General features: G+C 39.3%; 1 protein-coding gene across 1 annotated transcript; it reads right to left on the reverse strand.

The window, feature by feature from the left end:
- Positions 1-3083: 3083 nt before the first annotated feature.
- On the reverse strand, positions 3084-15108 carry SPON2 (spondin 2). The gene is made up of 6 exons (XM_063459835.1): positions 15009-15108; positions 14325-14547; positions 11490-11713; positions 8231-8422; positions 7330-7504; positions 3084-3595 (listed from the first exon to the last, which is right to left on the reverse strand). The coding sequence occupies exons 2-6, from the start codon at positions 14542-14544 to the stop codon at positions 3417-3419; spliced, it is 990 nt and encodes a 329-aa protein (XP_063315905.1). The 5' UTR covers positions 14545-14547; positions 15009-15108; the 3' UTR covers positions 3084-3416.
- Between the last annotated feature and the right edge of the window lie 7167 nt (positions 15109-22275).

Genomic DNA, 22275 nt, shown 5'->3' on the forward strand with positions numbered 1-22275 from the left:
TCACACAGGACCACCTCTTAAACCTGACAAATTTGTAAAATCAAACATCAGTTTAAAAGACTGAAAAGATTGAGAGAGACCGTGACCCTGGCTCACACAGACTACTGTGAGAACTGCTTGTAAATGCACAATTGTTAATCAAATAAAACAACCTCACTTTGGAGGTGGCAGCCAGCAGGTTCTTATTGCATAATGCACTGCATACTGCAGTTCTCTATATCAGTGGGGGTAGAGTGGAGTCATTTGCATTGCTGTCAGTGTATCTTCATCACTGTAGGCAGTACCTAGGATGATGAGAATTCATCAGGTGAGTCAATTAAAAACAGTATACTCAATCTAAATGTCAACTTCTTTCTTGCTAACGTCCTTTCAGTCTGTAACAGCTTTTCCTTCATTGAACCTCAAATTTCAAACCGATAAATCAATTTCAAACTTTCAGGCCGGGTTTGAAGCCAACATCAAAGTTCATACTCAAACTTTACCTGTCTAGTTGAATTCTAGAACGCTTGTCAGTATGTGATGCAAGTGTAAAGATCAATATATGCAAAACAACACTTCATTGATAGTCTGTGTTCTGTATGACTTTGCAAGCATTAGATGTGGGCTGATCTGCATGATAAAAATTAAAATATATTGAGGAGACTAATAATTACAATAAGTGACACCAAACTGCTACATAAAGGAAATGAATTAATCAGTATATTTTTTAAATTTATTTTTTTATTGATTTATTCCTAGAATGTTTATACTATTTATAAAATCACTGCTTGCATCTTATATTTGCATGGTGACAAGGTGATAAAGGTAATACCAGCTATTTAAAAATAATATAGAAACATAGAATGTGACGGCAGATAAGAACCATTCGGCCCATCTAGTCTGCCCAATTTTCTAAATACTTTCATTAGTCCCTGACCTTATCTTATAGCTAGGATAACATTATGCCTATCCCACGCATGCTTAAACTCCTTCACTGTGTTAACCTCTACCACCTCAGCTGGAAGGCTATTCCATGCATCCACTACCCTCTCAGTAATAAAGACAAAGTTAACTGTGGAACGCTTAAAGATGATAAAATACAGAACCAAATTAGGATGTATAGCAGCTCAACACACGTGTAAGTACCTCTAAACTTAACACAAATTCATGGAAAAGTATGGAGTGATTTGAGTGAAAGAAATCTGTCACATCAAAGAAAACCCAGTGGAGCGCTGATTTAAGAACACTTACCCTTAAAATAAGGGAAACAAATATTTTTGTATCTAGAGAAAGAGATAAATGGGCACAATATGGTGTAGTATATCTAAACATTGTAAATAGTAGAGAAGTCCGTATGTAACAAACTCACATGGCTTAGAGCCTAGGGAGGATAGGCTCAAGTCACAAACGCAGGGGAATTTATAGATAATACCAAACTTCTTCTATATGGACGTCCAGATACTCAGAAAAAGAGAAAGGAGAGTGGAACGAATTCCTAGTGTGTTATCCTTAATACATATATGACAAAATAGAGAATGGTGCAAATGCTTGCTCACCTTATTGAGAGCCAAAGATAACTGGGCTCTCAGAATAAAAAGCACTGTGCCTTTAAGAGGGTGCAACTCTTCTTTTGAAGCAGGAAAGAATGCTGCAGCTCATCGAACTCAGTATGAAGTTAAAACAATTTATTGTAAACAAACATAAAATAGTAAGATAAAATACCCTCTGAGTAAAGTAATACTTCCTGATATTATTTTTAAACCTTTGCCCCTCTAATTTAAGACTATGTCCTCTTGTTGTGGTATTTTTTCTTCTTTTAAATATGGTCTCCTCCTTTACTGTGTTTATTCCCTTTATGTATTTAAATGTTTCTATCATATCCCCCCTGTCTCGTCTTTCCTCCAAGCTATACATGTTAAGATCCTTTAACCTTTCCTGGTAAGTTTTATCCTGCAATCCATGAACCAGCTTAGTAGACCTTCTCTGAACTCTCTCTAAGGTATCAATATCCTTCTGGAGATACGGTCTCCAGTACTGCGTACAATACTCCAAGTGAAGTCTCACCAGTGTTCTGTACAATGTCATGAGCACTTCCCTCTTTCTACTGCTAATATCTCTCCCTATACAACCAAGCATTCTGCTAGCATTTCCTGCTGCTCTATTACATTCTCTGCCTACATTTAAGTCATCAGAAATAATTACCCCTAAAACCCTTTTCTCATATGTTGAGGTTAGGACTCTATCAAATATTCTGTACTCTACCCTTTGGGTTTTTACGTCCAAGATGCACGGTCTTCCATTTATCCACATTAAATGTCAGTTGACACAGCTCTGACCATTTTTCTATTTTACTTAAATCATTTGCCATTTGGCTTATCCCTCCTGGAACATCAACCCTGTTACATATCTTAGTATAATTTGCAAAAATACATACCTTACCATCAAGACCTTCTGCAATATCACTAATACAAAGATTAAAGAGAATGGGTCCAAGTACAGATCCCTAAGGTACCCCACTTGTGACAAGCCCATCCTTCGAGTAAACTCCATTAACAATAACCCTCTGTTGCCTGTCAATCAGCCACTGCCTTACCCATTCAACAATATTGGAATCCAAACTTAAAGATTGCAGTTTATTGATAAGCCTTCCATGTGCAACAGTGTCAAAAGCCTTACTGAAATCTAGGTAAGCAATGTCTACTGCACCACCCTTATCTATAATTTTAGTTACCCAATCAAAAAAATCAATAAGATTAGTTTGGCATGATCTCCCTGAAGTAAACCCATGTTGTCTCTGATCTTGAAATCCATGTGATTTTACATGTTCAACTATCCTATCCTTTAACATGGTTTCCCCACGACTGAAGTAAGGCTTACTGGCTTATAGTTGCCCGACTCCTCCCTACTACCTTTCTTGCGAATAGGCACAACATTTGCTAACTTACAATCTTCTGGGACTACGCCTGTTAACAATGATTGGTTAAATAAATCTGTTAATGGATTTGCTAGTACACCACTAAGCTCTTTTAATAGCTTTGGGAGTATTCCATCAGGTCCCATTGGCTTGTTTGTCATTACTTTTGAATATAATATTGAAAACTGAATAAATTAAAATGGTTCTTTAATATTGACATGATGGCTGTATTTTGAGCTCATATAAATTTACATTTGTACACGTAATATACTTTTGTATGATAATTGTCTTGTTGAAAATGTTCCAGATGCTGCCACAAGAGGGTGCTACATATGATTTTATGAAATCGGAAGACAAAGCTGATCAAATTGTTAGGCAATCCAGAAGGGATTATTATCACATGAAGCTTTGTCAAAGGCAATACCAGTATCACATGGTATATTGCGTTAAATGTACTTTTATTTTTAACTAATAAACTCATCCTACTTTTAAAAATAAGTTATGTTCTAGTGTTAAATTCAAACTATACACAGTTTTCGGGTTCACATTCCTTTTGTTCATCAAGTTTTGGACAAGCAGTTCCATTATTTGCAGCTTTCATTCGGATGTATCTTGTTCTGTTTTTAAATCCAGTGCTCCCACAACTGCCTTTACATAGGCCCCAGTGGGACCACACAGAGACCTCACAATCCAGCGGTGTTTCTAAAATAGAACAAAAGGCAAGCGTACAATTAGAAGACTATTCCATGAACTAAAGAAATGTGGTATCAAGCCCATGTTGAAGTTCAACCTTTGTAGTATTTTATTTGAAATAGCCTGGGGCTAGTTGGTAGACACAGAAGCAATGTCCTTTAGTAAGTTCAACGTTTACATTTTACTCATTGTTATTACATTGAAGTGAACAATTTTTATTTTAAAACACAAATATTACGATTGCTCACTAAACAGTTAATTAAAAACTAAATTTGCAAATGTATATAATAACGAAGCAAGGACAAAATTACAAGCTCATTAAACGGACACTGCAAACACCATAAAACTACAGTTTATAGTGGTCTTTATGGTGCTAGAATGTTGTTCCTTCAAATTCTCCTTTTATATATCTGCCTTTTCACTGATTTGTTTCATTTTGTCTTATATGAAGAAGTCTACAATGTCCATTGATCCATCCAAGTAATTGTATGATGATGAGCCGTCTAAGTAACTGTGTGGCATGTACATGCACAGCGTGCCTTTTCTGTTCAAGTGAATCTCCTTCACTTTGGGTGTATAGGAAAAAACACAAAGTAAAAGCTACACACCTAATGCCTTTCTAAGCCTTCCCCTCATCCCCTGGAATAAACTTTTAATCTGTGCCAGGAATTTCACCAATGATTGTTGCTTTCCAATGCTTCTCACTGAGCTGTAGTACCGCTCATTGAGAAGGGGCAAGGCAGGGGATGCTCTAATCTAGCGCACCTTTGGAGCTAACAGAAGCGGAAGAAAGCCTCTCTGGCTGTTTGACAACCGGGGAGGTGTTTCTGCCCCAGTTGAAATCTGCATTTTTATAAACTTGAAAAACTACAGCCACACACAGTACTTCTGCAAGCTGAACCGCTTTATTTATTTGTAACCCTGTGAAGTTACACAGACTGCATTATCTGAAATGCCCAGTAGATGGCACATGGCCCCAGTATGTTGTTAATAAAACATAGAGCATTGATCACATGACTTGCTGAAATCAGTGGGAGGAGTGTGGCATCATCAGTTCCTGAGAGGTTTTCCTGCACAGCTCTGGGGAAGGAGGGCCTAAAAGGATTCTAGAAGGATGACATGCTGAGCTGAAATGGAGGACATGTGAGAGACTGTAAAAAGAGATGGAACCTGGCAGAGAGAACTTGTTTCACCCAAGATCACACCAGATGAGAGAGGGACCTGCTGGCAAAGACAAGTATTGAGCCCAGACGTTTGGTGAATCCAGTGAGAGGAGACTGCTACTGACTACCTGGTTAATTGTGTTGTGAGGGTAAGCCAAACCTCTCCCTGTATCACCACAGGGCACCTGTCTTCTCACTCACAGTAAAGACTCTGAGGTCCCGTACAGACATTACACATCTGAGGCTGTGTCAGTGACTCTGTGGAGCAGGACTTATTAGGGCCCCAACTCTCCTATGTGCACCAACGGCCGCTAGGGCGAAGATCAGGGGGTGGGACACAGGTGTGCTGGTGGGTGAGTGGGGAAAATCCACATTTGCATTGTTATCTGTTACGCCATTGTATTTTCCTATGTGTGTCGGTTCAATTGCTATTTACCATATAAAGTTAGTTCCAGTTAGGCTGTGTCAGTCTTATTGCACCAAGTATGTTCCCAGTGGGACCCCACATCCCTACCCCGGATGTTCCACTGGGTGGAGGCGCTGCCGCAGACATGTACCAAAGCTCCCAGATAGCGGAGGCTCAGGATCCGCCTGTCAGGCATAGTGAATTAACTAGGTTTAAGGACCCCAAAGACACTAGGGGGCATCCCCAAAACCCCGTTACATATTTGTAGAGTTCCTTACTTGAACGATGTGTGTTCACAAGTGGAGAGCCCAGTCTTAACAAATTAAAATAGAAAACCCATACACATTGTATGTTTTGCCCTGTGGTGGAATATAATAATGAGTCCTAATTACATGTTTATATTGTTTTAGTTTTTTTCATGTTATTAAGTGGCACAAATCCCCTTAAATTCTTTTTCAGTGACCAAAGATTTCGGATATGAGAAGGTGAGATGTTACTGGTTTTGCAGTATGGAAACAGTTTGCCACTGTTAAAAAAAATGTATCCCTTCAAGTCCTAATAAATAATTGTAGAAACGTATCTACATCTTGGCCTTCTTAAAGGGATATAATACATAAAAAAATGTCATGTACAAATAGACCTCCTTTGAAATTCCTGTGTTTGCATTATTACATTTAATTTGTGAGTTGCACCTGGGGTTAATGAGTAGCTGGTGTCTGGCACCCTGTGCTAGTCATTACTATTTCAGTGAAACTGATAAGCATACCTAGTAAACTGTGCACAGCTCAGGGCTTTAAGCAAAGGTGTCAGTGTGTAAAGAATGGATGTATTTGTTTGAACAGTGTGTGATTGCACGGGTGTATGTAAGTGTGATAAATATCATTGCTTTTGTTTTCCATTAACTTGAACAACCTGACTTCATTCCCATGTGTTCCTCCTCTGACAACTTGTATTTCAAATTATCCCCCACTTGGATCTTTGAACCTGTTTCCTTTCCTCCATCCCCCCCCTCCCCCCCCCCCCCCCCCCCAGTTGTCTCGCTCTCTCATATCCATTACCATTTGTGTCTCGGTCCCACATCTCCTATACTTATGTATTTCTCCACCATTTATTTTATTTTCTCCAATCTCCAATTGTATCTCTTTTCCCCAGCCACCCTTTTGACTTGTGTATCATTCACTTTCTTGTGTCACTCTCTCCCATCTTCCCATTTGTATATCTCTTATCTTAGTATTTCTTTTCCTTATCCTACTCATGTTTATCTTCAAAATCAAACCCTGGACTTGGTGCCTGCCACTTTGTCAGCACCAGAAATGAAAGGTACACTGTAGGCAATATAACCATTTCATCTCATGGAATTGAATTCATTGAATTCATCTCACCCAGCCTCCACTCCTTCAAAAAATCATTAGAAAACCCACTTTTTCATAAAAGCGTATCAATTAAACTGTTAATAGCTCCTGACTGATTCCTCTTCTGCAACTGTCACTAGTCTATACTATCCTTACCGTTTGTGTCATTTTACCCCACTCCCTCTAGCATGTAAGCTCATTGAGCAGGGCCCCTTAACCCCTCTGTTCCTGTGTGTCCAACTTGTCTGGTTACAACTACATGTCTGTTCGTCCACCCACTGTAAATCGCTGCAGAATTTGATGGCGCTATATAAATATATTAATAATAATTGGTTATAGTAGCCAGAGTACGCTTGCACTGTCCCTGTTTACTGGTAGAACCACCAAAGGTATGACCACGGCAGTGATTACACACTTTCTTCTAGCAATACAAATTAGTCCCAGCAGTGGCTGCTGTGATAAGCTGAAATTCGTCAGCTGACACGGTCAGTCAATCAGATTACTCCATTGCCCGCAGGCTAATAGTTCGTCATTAGCCCAAGGAGGACTGGGAGCATGGGCTGCTGGGGACTCTCACTTAGCATTGAAACATTAAAAATGGTTAAATGTTGAATGGAAGGACAGCGACAGGGGACTCCAGACAATACAACCACTTCAATGAGATGAAGACTTACAGTACCTACAGTGTCACTTTAAACAAAAAAGTGTTTCAAATATAGTAAGGGAACACCATTCCCATGCATTCTCGGTGCACTTTTTACCATTATTTTAATGTCTAAGCCTGAAGTTGCACCTAGGCAGATAAAATATACCATTATTTACCTGAGGCATTCTCTTCTATCTCGTTTCCTGTTCCGGTCACATTAGATTGTATGTCCAGGAAGGACACAATCCTGCCCTTTATTTTAGTAAATGTCACTTTTGCAATGGGTGGTAAATTCTTAAGCCTGGGATAGAAAAATGAATTTGCAGGATGACTTGGAGAAGAAGCTGTAATCTGTGAATGAATCAAAAAGAAAGATAACAATGTATGCATAGTTTGGTTAATCAATATGCACATTTTAAATCGACTTGTTAATAATGAAAAGTATATTGTCCAAGTGGACACCTGTTTGATATGTTAAATTATGTAATTCCGTTAAATGCAGAAATCTAGAATTGTAACAATCCGATCTTTATTCATATTGCATTCTGAGCTACAAAATGTGAACTCTTTATTAATAGACTCTTGTTTATTGATTATTAATCATGCTCAAACATTTTATCCATAAAGATGGATTGCTGTAATTATAAGTAGAAAAGATAAACCACAACTAATTACCACCTACACTAATGGCTTGGTATATTTGTACTTGTGAAACAAGGATTGTAATCACTTATGTAAGTCAGACTGTTTATATCACAAATTACATAACATGACAAAAGGGATAACATGCTTCTAAAGATCTTTACTATATATCTATACAATGGTATAAAATTATTAATAATATCCAATATTGCTTACTCTCAGTGATATTGAAATATAAATATGCTGTCACCTAAAGATACAATGTCAGGCTGTTATGGCTAATTTTTGCACTTTAGGTGAGATTGAACAACATTGTTCATGGTGTTTTGTCAGTCTAGAGGCTAGATGCAAATCAAGAGAAATGTAGTCCGGAATGGTCTGATGTGTCAAAGTTGGCTGGTCTAGGCATTTTTGTGATATTTAAATACAACACACCTCTGTAACAGTGCCCTGTGGGATTGTAGCAAAATTGGGGGATGAAAATGTGAATCCACTATCTGTTCCGGCATCGTACGGATGAAGGTCTAATGTCACACTTTGTTTCCATTGATTTCCATTGCAGAGGTTTAAGCTATCAACTCCCACAAACCAATCAGGGCTTGGCACAATTCGGACCATGAAGGACACCTAATTTAGGAGGGAAATTACAGCTGAAGGTCAGTTGAAATCTGTTAATGCAATCTTTCAAAAGGGAAAATAAATGTTTATAGAAACACATTAATGTTAGGAGTGTTACACTAGCTATTTTGATAATTGGGCCCTCACTTACCTTTCTTCCAATCTTGGTGCAGTTGGTGCTCCTCCTCTGGGGGGGAGATCATCATTACTGATGATTCCAGGAACCGTAATGCTTCCGCATAGCACATGTGTGGCAATTGCTGCACTGCGCCATGCAGCACCTCCCCATCGAGATGCACTGACTAATTACATCTCTATGGTAAGCGTTTGGCATTTCCATACAGAGAAGCATGACCGAAACCAGGACCCTCTATAGTGGCTGTCCGAGGTACAAACACTAGAGGTGTCATCCAGCAGAAATGCAAACAATGTCTTTACTTAGAAAAGGAACTTTGTCACTGCTAAAGCTGCAGGGACAGTCTCTTTGCCCCCGAGCCATTACATTAAGCTGTAGTGGTTCTGGTGCTTAGTGTCCCCTTTATGATACATGTACTGCAATTTAGTTTTTTGGTTCATTAGGAGAAGTACAATGTTAGACATGTTTTCTTATATGAGCCTCTGTAAATATTATAATAACACATGTATTCACTGCAGAATAAGCTTTTAACTAACTTGCAAACTAAAATATCTGAACTGTGGGTGGGGGAGAGGGGGGATGCTGACTGCCATCTAAGACAGAAGTTTGTAGCTGGTGCTCCTTGGGGAAATTTCAACATTTTCAAACAGTTTCTTTTGGATCAAATGTAACCCTGCTCTAAATGTATAGGATAACAAAGCCACATTAATGGGTAGATTGTCTCAGCCCAGAGTTCATCCAGGCTTTCTTTGGGCCCTGCCCTGCGCCCCCTTTGAACCTGTGGGGGATTTCCTGTTCTCCGAGTGTTTTTGAAACCATGAAAAGTTGATCGTCTGAGGCCTACTTCTTAAAATATGCTGCTCAGAAATCTACACCTCCACATGCTCCTGTGATTTGGACCACTCATGAAGAGAAACGTACACAGGCCTTTGATAGACTGTGGTCACAGTTTTAGGCCACACTAAGCCAGCGAGCGAAGGGGCCTAAGCCGATCCAGCCTTTATCTTCACGAACACACTACCAATCATTGCCTGTTCTGAATAGTCCTGACATGACATGGCAGAAGAGACCTAAATAAGCGCCTATACTGGGGCACCAGTTACCTGCTTCATCACCACTAGGCCGCAGTCCAAATGGGATCATTTCCCTCTGCACAGTTCACATCCTGAGGAGGCCCTCAATCAGTACCGGTGGCTGCACTTTGGGGGAAATCCCAGAGATCCTGCACTGGTCACCAAATACAACTGAAACTGTGAGAATAGTGTGCTGGATTCTAAGAGACTGGGACTGGATGGTGACCTGCTGTGCAATATGATGACTATCTCACCACGGTAGAGAACCCTGCCTGGTTGGCATTTGCTGAGTTCCTACCTCTGTTTTTGCCAAAGACATTGCTCTTGCCTATATTAGCCTCTCTATTCATAATATGTAAATGTTCAGCTTTTTCGTTAGTGCTTAGCACCTAGTGATATTCCTTACTTATCTTCGCAGTATGATATGATATTATGAGAAGTACAATTAATGCTTATTATTTTGCTTAAGATTGTACTCACAATTCACTTTGATTCTATACTTTATTCAAGAATGAGTTAACATTTATGCTACTACTGCATATCTTGTCACATAACATTGCTGACATTGTTCACATGTCTTGTCCTATGAGCAAATACTTCAATAAAGTAAAATTACAAAACATTTACATATCTGAATTAGGGGAGAATATCTTCTGTGCAGCAAAGATGATTTTGTTGACCTTAATTTGCAAGTCAGTTCTGAACTCCTTGCAACTCTCTTTGCAGTAAAAGGACCCCTTAGGCACAGAATAATCAGTGTGCTGTGATGTGATGCACTGTAATAGTATTCTGTGTGTTTCTGTAAAATTAACAGAAATCCAGCAAATTACTGTAGGCATCTCAGGTGCATCCCGAGAGTCCAAATCAGCACTAAGCTTTGAGAAAAATGAGTGCACATTAATGACTAAAAATTAAATATAATTTTAAATATTTCAATTACAGTAAAGAACCACTATAGGCACCCAGACCATTTCAGCTCAATGAAGTGGTCTGGGTGCCAGGTCCCTCAGGTTTTAACCCTGCAGCTGAAAACATAGCAGTTTCAGAGAAGGCCGCTTCCGCGATTTACATGGAGTAAATCACACTTAATGAAGCTGGGACGTCCTCACGGAGTCCAGTGTCAAAAAAGATCCCCATAGGAAAGCATTGATTAATGCGCATTCGGCTCCACTTGGAAGCTGACGTTGATGGAGGAGGAGAGGTCACCAGTGGAACGGGGCCCTTGTCACCTAAACGGGGACTAGGGCTCTATAGCGTTAGGAATACATATTTCTTAATGCTATAGTGTTCCTTTAAGAGGCAATCAAGCTAATAATGGTAATTGATTGAACCCTGAAAAAGAGGTTAAAATTGGCAATAACATGACTAAAATGTTTGTCCAGTTCTACTTTGTACTAGAACTGCTTTGCTAGTGCTCCACCATGTGTCTAGCAGAACACCCAATAGGACAAGAGAGCATAATTTTTACACATCACAGGCAACATACTACCCAACTTTGGTAATTCTGAGACGAGGACAGAGCTGCATGGTGGTGTGTAACGGACACAACTTGCATCACCAATAAAGTGTCCAACCATTAAAGGGTTGAGTCATCCCTGCAGGCAATGTAACAGTGAAGGGAAGCTCATGGGCTGAGTGATGGGGAAACGTGTGTATGAGCAAAAATGCATTTTACAGCTTTTTCTACTGACCCCAGATTTCCTATAGGTTTCTTCACTAGTCAGCAATCATACTGCAGCTAAGGAATAAGGATAGGCATATACAATTTAGCATATAAACACCTAAGAAGAGAGGTGCTGCGTTAGAAAACACACGCATATTTTAAGGAGCCCAGCCAATGCCACCACTAGTGGGCTGCTGTACTTACAAATGGGTGTCTTGAATGTGCTTCTAACTCGGTTGATGCTTGTCCTGTCCCACTGGTAATGGAACCCGTTGAAAAGATGCCATGCACACTTTGAATTTTTTCACCAGCTGCTTCTATTTCTTTCATCAGTGACCAGGCTTCACCTTTTTCTGAAAATTCACGCACTCCATTACTGGCCGGCTCATGTTTTTTCCACATGTGGTAGTCTGAACTGTGAGTCGCTCCTGTCGTAGGAATACATTGGCACATATATTAATATTACCAAAAAAGTAACGGGCTGTGCTTTCTCAAACTGAACAGTTTGATAATAGTTTCCGTCCCTCTGTTCATGAACTTGAGATTTTGTTCAAAGTAGTCAATTTAACTATATGCGTACTTAGTAGAAATAGCCACATTACATATAATATAGAATTATTCATGGCATATGATACAAAAACCAATACTCAAATACATAGTAAGCGATCTGTTTAAATTTAGTAGATTAAATAAAATGAGGCTAAGACACTTGTTTGTCATTTTGTATCTCAAGCAAGATAGGGGCAAAACAAGTTGCTGCTGTCAGGTGGATTAAGTGAAACTTAACAATGACCTAATTAAAGTATGGAAGTAGCTAAATGGGAATATTTAAAGGGTTTCTCCAAGCACTATGACCACTTCAGTTATTCAAATTTGTCATGGTGCCTGGAGTCTGTATGTTCAGTATATTGTTATGAAATGCTGCACATACTGAGTTTAACTTTGTTGCTGGAGGTGTAACTCCAACTCCATCTCTGGCTGCGTCATTAGGCGGAAGTCAATTCTGTGCATATTTCTATGCACTGAGTTACATTCATTGGCATTATCAGCTAATGCTCTCAACCAATAAATGACAACGGCATCCGGCTTCAGTAGCTCTGTAGAATCTGAAAGCAGGTCACTTGACCTGCAGGGACCCGGGAAAGAGGGCTAACTGTTGCAAAACAGTTTGCCTCATTACCAGGAAATGGGACCAGGGTACTCCTCACATCATAACCACTACACAGGGATGTAGTGGTTATGATTCTTGAAGTAACACTTTAATCTCTTAACTACCAAGCAGAAAAAAAGATTGTTGTTCAAGGAAAAATGTTGAATGGAATTTGTAAGTTTCCAGCTGTGTGTCAGAATTCCAAATAGTTTTTCACAGCTGGAAAAAGTCTGAGGTCATCAACATACATGTCCATAACCACAGTGCATTGCATGTTTCATTGTTTACTAGTTTGCATCCACAATAACACAAACCGTGTAATCTAAACTGCTCGGCTTTTTTCGTACATTTGCATATGGTTGAATGCTCAATTTCTGTGTTTCAGATGTGTAATTCACAAGTTCATATATTATAGTTCATGTATGTATTCCTACACACTTCCTTTGATTCTCAATGTACACACAATGTAACTAACTGCAGGCTATTCTTACAAATGTAGCAACTTAGATTTGTGAGCGTTCTTGCCACTTGATTCCCGGGTCTCCCAATGTAAGGTGCACGAAGAAGGTCTTGCAAAATGATTTCTGAGCTTGCCAATGTATAGCTACGATGGCCCTAAAACATTGTTTCTGGAGTTGCCAGTAAACTGGACTTGCCATTTGGCTCCTACAAGGTTACTGGACTTGCATTTGTACAGCACATGGTGGTTCTGCCTATAGCTGTGGGCTGGCTAATGACACCCCAGTGACACTGTCAGAAGTCCTGGTGCTTGCAGTACTTAAACACTATCATTAATAGTGGATGCAGCTTCTTACAGCAATGCTTTCACATTGGTTTTGATGGACTGCCAGAGTAATTACATGTAGGTCATACAAAGTGATTACATCTGCTAGAGCAGATCTTATCTAACTGGTGTATGGCACATATAGACTATAACAACTGATCCCACAGTGTACTGTACATACACACACCCTGCTTATGTATGGGTCAAATCACTTAAAATATCTGTTATCAACAGGTTTGCATAATAAAACACATACAAACTGTTAGTGGAACATGATAAAAAAAAATAGGCTGGATGAGCTACAAAACACATGGGTGATTATTTAACATAATAATAACATTAACATAATATTACTTTGTCTATCATTCTATACATTTCCATGATGGGATTCATTAAACATTAACATAATATGACTTTGCCTATCATTCTATATATTTCCATGATGGGATTCATTACACAGTTAAAGAAGCACATGAACAGTCATATTTTTTTTCTTAGATGCTGTATTCAGGGAAGCATTGTCACTGCTTATACCCTTGTTTTAATAAAAAAAAGAAATCTTCACAAGCAATGCAGACACTCTTATATATCCAAAATAGCCAGTTTAATTCTAACTTACAATCATAGCTATTGATCTATTTGTTTTAAAACTGCACAAAATTGAAAGCAAATAGCAGGAAACCAATGTAATCTCCCTTCTAGGCTTACGTTAAATACCTATGCTTATTAATATAAAAAGATAAATTCCCAATAAATAAAGGTCACATTAGTTTATTGCAAGCAACCACAGGTTGTGTAACCCTGCCAGCTTTCTCACAGTTAATCTTTTGGTGCATCCCTCACCCACTCTAATACTCAAACAGTTCAATATAGATTCCCAGAGACAGTACTTGGAAAAACCATGATTGGCCTGGTAATCAGGATTGAAATGGTAATTGCTGTAGCTAGGAGCCCTTCTATGAATTTTCCTCTTGCGGTCTTGCATATTGGAATGGAACGGAACCAGTTACTTAACAATTTCCACAATTAACTCTTAGCTTACTTTAGTTACACATACATCTTGAAATATTCTGTGCATTTTCATCTGCGTGCATTAATCACTTACCGAGCAGTGGTGACCACTGAGCAGGGGGCCTGTACAGGGGATATTGTTTAGGGAACGAAGCTTGACTCCATTTCCCAGTAAAAACTATACTATACTTAGCAAGCTCCTCTGCTGTACAAATAGATTCTTCACTTCGAGGAAGACAGCTGGAATAACCCACGATGGATAATACAATCAAAAAAAGACTGCAGACGTTAGAGACCAGAATCATGTTGTCCATTTTCTGCACATAAAAAAAAGTAAACACACAACTCAATATTTTTCTTTTACTACATTACACTCACAGAAGTAAGCTTGCCAAAATTCAACATCGCACAGAGCAAACATTATCAACTCTCAGTAAAACATTTGGTTAACAGAATGGCAAGCATCATCATCTCCCGTGAAAATGAGTTAGGAAAACAATGTTCCACAAAATTATTATTGTGCAAATATATAAGTGAAACAATTAATTACTATATATTTTTTGCAGTCGTGACTCCTAAAATCTTGCATTTATTGAAAACTACAGTCCATAAATAATGTGCAGTATAATAAACTGGAGATCTGATTGTAAAAATAAATTAAAGCAAAACTGTGTTTAATACAAACTAAAACACAAACTAGCAAAGTCGTATGGTACCATTGCATGATGTAGGCATATTCTGTACACACACAGACATAAGAAACTTGATTGATACTTACAGCTTGTGTCCTGTAGTCTTCTGTTAGTCTACGGAGCACCTGGGTTTGCTGGCAGCCGAGTTATTCTGGTGAAGAGAAAAGGGAGGAACTTCTATTTATGCTTCAAGATGATCCCTGTAGTCCAACAATGATTGTAACCTTAAGACCTCACAGTTAAACACAAAGCACAACAACCATTTACTTGGATTTTTTTTTTTTTTTTAGAAATGTCTGTGTGCCAGTATTTTTTTTTCAAAATCCAGACATAAAAAGGAATGCTGTAATGCTGACTAAACAAATTAGGCATTTCTACGTACTAATCTTCCCGTATTTTTCCTGTATTTTATGTGCAAACATTCAGAGAAAAGGTTTGCGTAAAGCTTTGTTTAACCCCTTAAGGACACATGACATGTGTGACATGTCATGATTCCCTTTTATTCCAGAAGTTTGGTCCTTAAGGGGTTAAGGGTTTTTTTTTCTTCTGTTTAAAGCAATTTGCTTTAAACATTTACTGGAAATTGTTTGTAGAAGAAAAAAAATGAATATTAAATTGAAATAATGCATGTTTAGAAGGAGATGATTGTTACTGCTATTGTTTAATGTGCACAGAGTCATTATATGATAGGGAGAGAGTATCTCTTATCTCTATTGTTTAATGTGCATGGTAGTCTAGTTCCCCAATACTTCTGTACATGGAGAAACATTAGATTGGCTGAGACTGTCGTCATTGATAATCTCAGCCAGGGCAGAGTTTATGAAAAAAAACTGTAATTTTAAGCAGTGTGTTTACTTAAAACATTTAGGTCTCATTCACTCTTAGGTGAATGTCAATTGCACAACAGGCTGCTTCAGATTCTATACACACAAGGATATCTACAACAAGAAAAAACTAAAATAGTGTAATAAGGTCAGGGGGGAGCTTAAAGGCTATTCAATGTTTCACTCACAGAAAATTTAATGATATATGGTTTTCTTCTCTTTTCTTTTACTCCATATCCAAAGCATACATAGGGTGAGAGAAGAATGGACACACAGAGTTTATAGATATAAGATCTTCTTATAACCAAAATGAACAATTTATTGAATCTACTTACAAGTTGGTTAAAAGAATAGGCATAACACCATAACCACTGGGTCCTCCTTCAGGGCAGGATCCTCAGAAGGTCGGGAGCAGCAGCATACAAATTAAAAACGGTGATGTAAATAAATATTTAAAATAAATAAAAAAAAAAACAAATGAAAGAATAATATAATTCAGTTTAAGCCCTACGCGTTTCTTCCGTATGCATGGACTTCCTCAGGGGCACAATAATCCATCTGTATTCATAACGTCCTCAGGGGCACAATAATCCGTCTGTATTCATAACTCTGAATAACAGACGGATTGTTGTTACCCTGAGGAAGTCCATGCATTCACAGATAATTGTAGATAAATTAATACCAAACAAAAAAGTTACTTGCGCGCTATTCCAAATCCCTATGCATAGGGATATGGAATAGTGCGCAAGTCATTTTTATATGTTTTTTATTGTATGTATGGCTGATGTGTGCTATGGTCATTGCTGCCGTCCAGGACCAGTGGGAGTCTGAGGGCAGGACTTATTTTTGTGCATGATGAATTAATAACTAATCTATTTTGCATTATCTAGTTTTAACCAACCTAATATATGTTTCTAAAGATTTGCGTGAGTCTGTTGACAGTAGTTAAAGGACCACTATAGTGCCAGGAAAACATACTCGTTTTCCTGGCACTATAGTGCCCTGAGGGTGCCCCCACCCTCAGGGTTCCACTCCCGCCAGGTGTATGGAGAGGAAGGGGTTAAACACTTACCTTTCTCCAGCGCAGGGCTCCCTTGGCGCTGGGGACTCTCCTCCTCCTTTCCCCGTCATCGGCGCGCGCGCGCATTCAGCCAGTCTCATAGGAAAGCATTCTCAATGCTTTCCTATGGACGCTGGCGTCTCCTCACTGTGAAAATCACAGTGAGAAGCGCAGAAGCGCCTCTAGCGGCTATCAGTGAGACAGCCACTAGAGGCTGGATTAACCCTAAAGTAAACATAGCAGTTTCTCTGAAACTGCTATGTTTACAGCAGGCAGGGTTAAACCCAGAGGGACCTGGCACCCAGACCACTTCATTAAGTGGTCCTTTAAATGATTTTTGTAGAAAAACAAGTTCGACAGAACCTGTCACTACAGCTCATTTTACCTAAAAAAGAATTTAGCTTGCAATACTTGGAGTAACATAGAATGTGACGGCAGATAAGAAACATTCTGCCCATCTAGTCTGCCCAATTTTCTAAATACTTTCATTAGTCTCTGGCCTTATCTTTTAGTTAGGATAGCCTTGTGCCTATCCCACGCATGCTTAAACTCCTTTACTGTGTTAACCTCTACCACTTCTGCTGGAAGGCTATTCCATGCATCCACTACCCTCTCTGTAAAGTAATACTTCCTGATATTATTTTTAAACCTTTGCCCCTCTAATTTAAAACTATGTCCTCTTGTTGTGGTAGTTTTTCTTCTTTTAAATATGGTCTCCTCCTTTACTGTGTTGATTCCCTTTATGTATTTAGATGTTTCTATCGTATCCCCCCTGTCTCGTCTTTCCTCCAAGCTATACATGTTAAGATCTTTTAACCTTTCCTTGTAAGTTTTATCCTGCAATCCATGAACCAGTTTAGTAGCCCTTCTCTGTACTCTCTCTAAAGTATCAATATCCTTTTGAAGATACAGTCTCCAGTACTGCGTACAATACTCCAAGTGAGGTCTCACCAGTGTTCTGTACAATGGCATGAGCACTTCCCTCTTTCTACTGCTAATACCTCTGCCTATACAACCAAGCATTCTGCTAGCATTTCCTGCTGCTCTGTTACATTGTCTGCATACCTTTAAGTCATCAGAAATAATCACCCCTAAATCCCTTTCCTCAGATGTTGAGGTTAGGACTCTATCAAATATTCTGTACTCTGCCCTTGGGTTTTTACGTCCAAGATGCATTATCTTGCACTTATCCACATTAAATGTCAGTTGCCACAACTCTGACCATTTTTCTAGTTTACCTAAATCATTAGCCATTTGGCTTATCCCTCCTGGAACATTAACCATGTTACATATCTTAGTATCATCAGCAAAAAGACATACCTTACCATCAAGACCTTCAGCAATATCACTAATAAAAATATTAAAGAGAATGGGTCCAAGTCCAGATCCCTGAGACAAGCCCAAGCTTCGAATATACTCCACTGACTACAACCTTCTGTTGCCTGTCACTCAGCCACTGCCATTCAACAATATTGGAATCCAAATACATACAATCGGTGGAACACTTTAGGCGGATTTGTAGAGAAAATATATCACATAGAGTAATATTGTAAGAGAAAATAAAATTATAAAGAATCAAGAGTGAATACTCACAAACATGGAGCCAAATATAATCATAAGGCTCTCCTGAATAGCGCAGGAGGACTCTTTCAGGACGTCCTCAATCCTGCTTCCTGATGGATTAGGTGGAAGTAATGTATGAAAAAAGACGTCTTTTCAAAAATAAACAATTCTTTATTGGAAAGATGTGCACATATATCTATGTGCTAATGGTAGGTAAAACGATGTATGGAGAATATCTATATATGGGTACTGTCTAAAGCCAGATCAGACCCAACGATAAAGTCCCAATAAAATTAAGTCCAGTATATCATAAAAAAGTCCAAGTGGTACCTTTGGTAGATTCTGTACTGAAGACATAGACCACAATATTGGAATCCAAACTTAAAGATTGCAATTTATTTATCCAAACTTAAAGATTGCAATTTAGTAATACGTTTAAGCCTATCAAGAGTAATAGTCCTGTCATTATCTCAAGTCACAACATTGTTCATCTGGACCAAGATGCTGTCTCATTTTGCCTTGTGTATACCCATAACATGATATGCAAGATGGTTCATGCTTACTGGAATCATCTATAGCTTTACAGATGATTAGGAGGTTCTCCTTGTCTTATTAGAGTGCTGATTTGAAGAGAAAATGCGTTGAGAAACGCCCTGGGCTTCCTCTCTCACTCTGCTTTAACAATTGTTCAAGGGTAAGTGAACCCGACAGCTAAAGTAATTGCCTGCAATTACAGTTTTCACCACAGGGAGCGAGCGCACACCCTCTAGTATCAGACGGAGTGCCTGTTCTTGTACTTTTCTTTGAATGGAGTGTCCCTTTACTGAACTAACAGACAAGACAAGACAAACATTTTTTTAAAACAACCCTTTGTTTGATTCCTTTTGTGGTAAACCCAGATTCAAGGTGAGGTTCTCTCCCTCCCTCTGCTAATTTAGTCCACCATATGAACTCCCTTGCATACATAATTCCACCTCCTCAAACTGATTTAAAAGCAGGTTAATAAAAATATTTTTTAAAAAAAATATGTTATCTGTTGTGCATCTATAAAACTGACAAAAAGCCAACACAAGTTGATAACAAAACAAGGAGCACAGAGTGTGCTAATTCACTGACTACAGGGAGTGCAGAATTATTAGGCAAGTTGTATTTTTGAGGATTAATTTTATTATTGAACAACAACCATGTTCTCAATGAACCCAAAAAACTCATTAATATCAAAGCTGAATATTTTTGGAAGTAGTTTTTAGTTTGTTTTAGGGGGATATCTGTGTGTGCAGGTGACTATTACTGTGCATAATTATTAGGCAACTTAACAAAAAACAAATATATACCCATTTCAATGATTTATTTTTACCAGTGAAACCAATATAACATCTCAACATTCACAAATATACATTTCTGACATTCAAAAACATAACAAAAACAAATCAGTGACCAATATAGCCACCTTTCTTTGCAAGGACACTCAAAAGCCTGCCATCCATGGATTCTGTCAGTGTTTTGATCTGTTCACCATCAACATTGCGTGCAGCAGCAACCACAGCCTCCCAGACACTGTTCAGAGAGGTGTACTGTTTTCCCTCCTTGTAAATCTCACATTTGATGATGGACCACAGGTTCTCAATGGGGTTCAGTGTCACGTTCTGTTCCTGGTTGCGGATCATTCTGGTAATGGCTTCTGGTATCCAGTACTCCTTTTGCTATTCTTGTTTAATATTTCTTGGTTTTTTGGTTTTCTATTCTGTGTCTGGTTTTCTTTATGCTGGGATTTCTGGGTTCATTCCTATAGTTCGTCCCTGGATTTCCCAGTCTCCAGGTTTCCTTTAAATGTTTGTTTTATGTGCCACACCCTTATGTTTCCAGCTTTCATTATGTGTTGGAGTTCCTGCAGGCAGCGGCTCAAAGCTTCTGTCCTTTCTTGCAGGTAAGTGCTATATATGTGTTCTTAATCTGTGGTTGTTTTAGCATACATTAGGCAGTGTAGGACCTGCCAGATATGGGGTACATTGGCGTTGTTGGCAGGCTTATGCAATGTATGATCATATAGTGTGACTAAACCCCCATGATTTCCATATGTAGTACTTAGTTATTTCTCCTCTTGTTTTGCCTATGTTATCTTGTCGTGTCTTAGTTTGTATATACCTGTCCATGTTCAGCCCTGTCCCGTCATGCCCATGTTTAGTTAATGTTCCCTTATGTATTGTGTCATGTTCTGGGTTTAGCTTCCTATCCTTCTCTGGTTCTGGGTTCTACTAGTTATGTCTTGTTTTCATGTTTGGTGCCTGTTCTAGCTTTGTCTTGTTTCTAGTACTGGATACACCCTTGCTGCAGAGCCTCCCTATACAGCTCCTGGGAGGTCTGCTTATTTCCTAGCTCCTAGTTCCTTGGATCCGCAAAAGCTGAATCAGGGTTCTGGTTGTGGCTGCACAAACGCTGGTGCTCAACACCAGGGGGCGTGCGGTTACCCTGCACCAGACCCTGCTAATCCACCTCCACGCTGAAGACTCCCACTTCATCAGGCATTATGGGTCCCGGTCCATGCCCCGCCACCTGGACACTGTGTCTGGGTTCCGGGCACCGGACTACCACCCTGACATTCAGATCAGGTGAACAAGGAGGCCATGTCATTAGATTTTCTTCTTTTATACCCTTTCTTGCCAGTCACGCTGTGGAGTACTTGGACGCGTGTGATGGAGCATTGTCCTGCATGAAAATCATGTTTTCTTGAAGGATGCAGACTTCTTCCTATACCACTGCCTGAAGAAGGTGTCTTCCAGAAACTGGCAGTAGGACTGGGAGTTGAGCTTGACTCCATCCTCAACCCGAAAAGGCCCCACAAGCTCATCTTTGATGATACCAGCCCAAACCAGTACTCCACCTCCACCTTGCTGGCGTCTGAGTCGGACTGGAGCTCTCTGCCCTTTACCAATCCATCCATCTGGCCCATCAAGACTCACTCTCATTTCATCAGTCCATAAAACCTTAGAAAAATCAGTCTTGAGATATTTCTTGGCCCAGTCTTGACGTTTCAGCTTGTGTGTCTTGTTCAGTGGTGGTCGTCTTTCAGCCTTTCTTACCTTGGCCATGTCTCTGAGTATTGCACACCTTGTGCTTTTGGGCACTCCAGTGATGTTGCAGCTCTGAAATATGGCCAAACTGGTGGCAAGTGGCATCTTGGCAGCTGCACGCTTGACTTTTCTCAGTTCATGGGCAGTTATTTTGCGCCTTGGTTTTTCCACACGCTTCTTGCGACCCTGTTGACTATTTTGAATGAAACGCTTGATTGTTCGATGATCACGCTTCAGAAGCTTGGCAATTTTAAGAGTGCTGCATCCCTCTGCAAGATATCTCACTATTTTTGACTTTTCTGAGCCTGTCAAGTCCTTCTTTTGACCCATTTTGCCAAAGGAAAGGAAGTTGCCTAATAATTATGCACACCTGATATAGGGTGTTGATGTCATTAGACCACACCCCTTCTCATTACAGAGATGCACATCACCTAATATGCTTAATTGGTAGTAGGCTTTCGAGCCTAAACAGCTTGGAGTAAGACAACATGCAGGATGAGGATGATGTGGTCAAAATACTCATTTGCCTAATAATTCTGCACTTCCTGTAGATTTGCTGTCATTTAGTAGGTCTTTAAGTCTTTATACCATACTGTTAGGGTGATGCTTCCAAAAGTAAACAAAAGTGTTATCTTCCTTGATATGGTTTGAAAGATTGGGTTCATAAATAGGCAATTGGCCAGAGGATTAGGAAATACCTGTAATGCTACTCTCTGTTTCTGACGATTCTGCATCAAATTTACAACACTCTCTGCCTTCTAGCCCCACTTCTGGTAGATAAACACACAGCCCACGTAGAAATATATAAATAAATAAATGAATATTTACTATGAAC

Source organism: Pelobates fuscus, chromosome 6, assembly GCF_036172605.1.
Source record: "Pelobates fuscus isolate aPelFus1 chromosome 6, aPelFus1.pri, whole genome shotgun sequence".
Taxonomy (NCBI): Eukaryota; Metazoa; Chordata; class Amphibia; order Anura; family Pelobatidae; genus Pelobates; species Pelobates fuscus.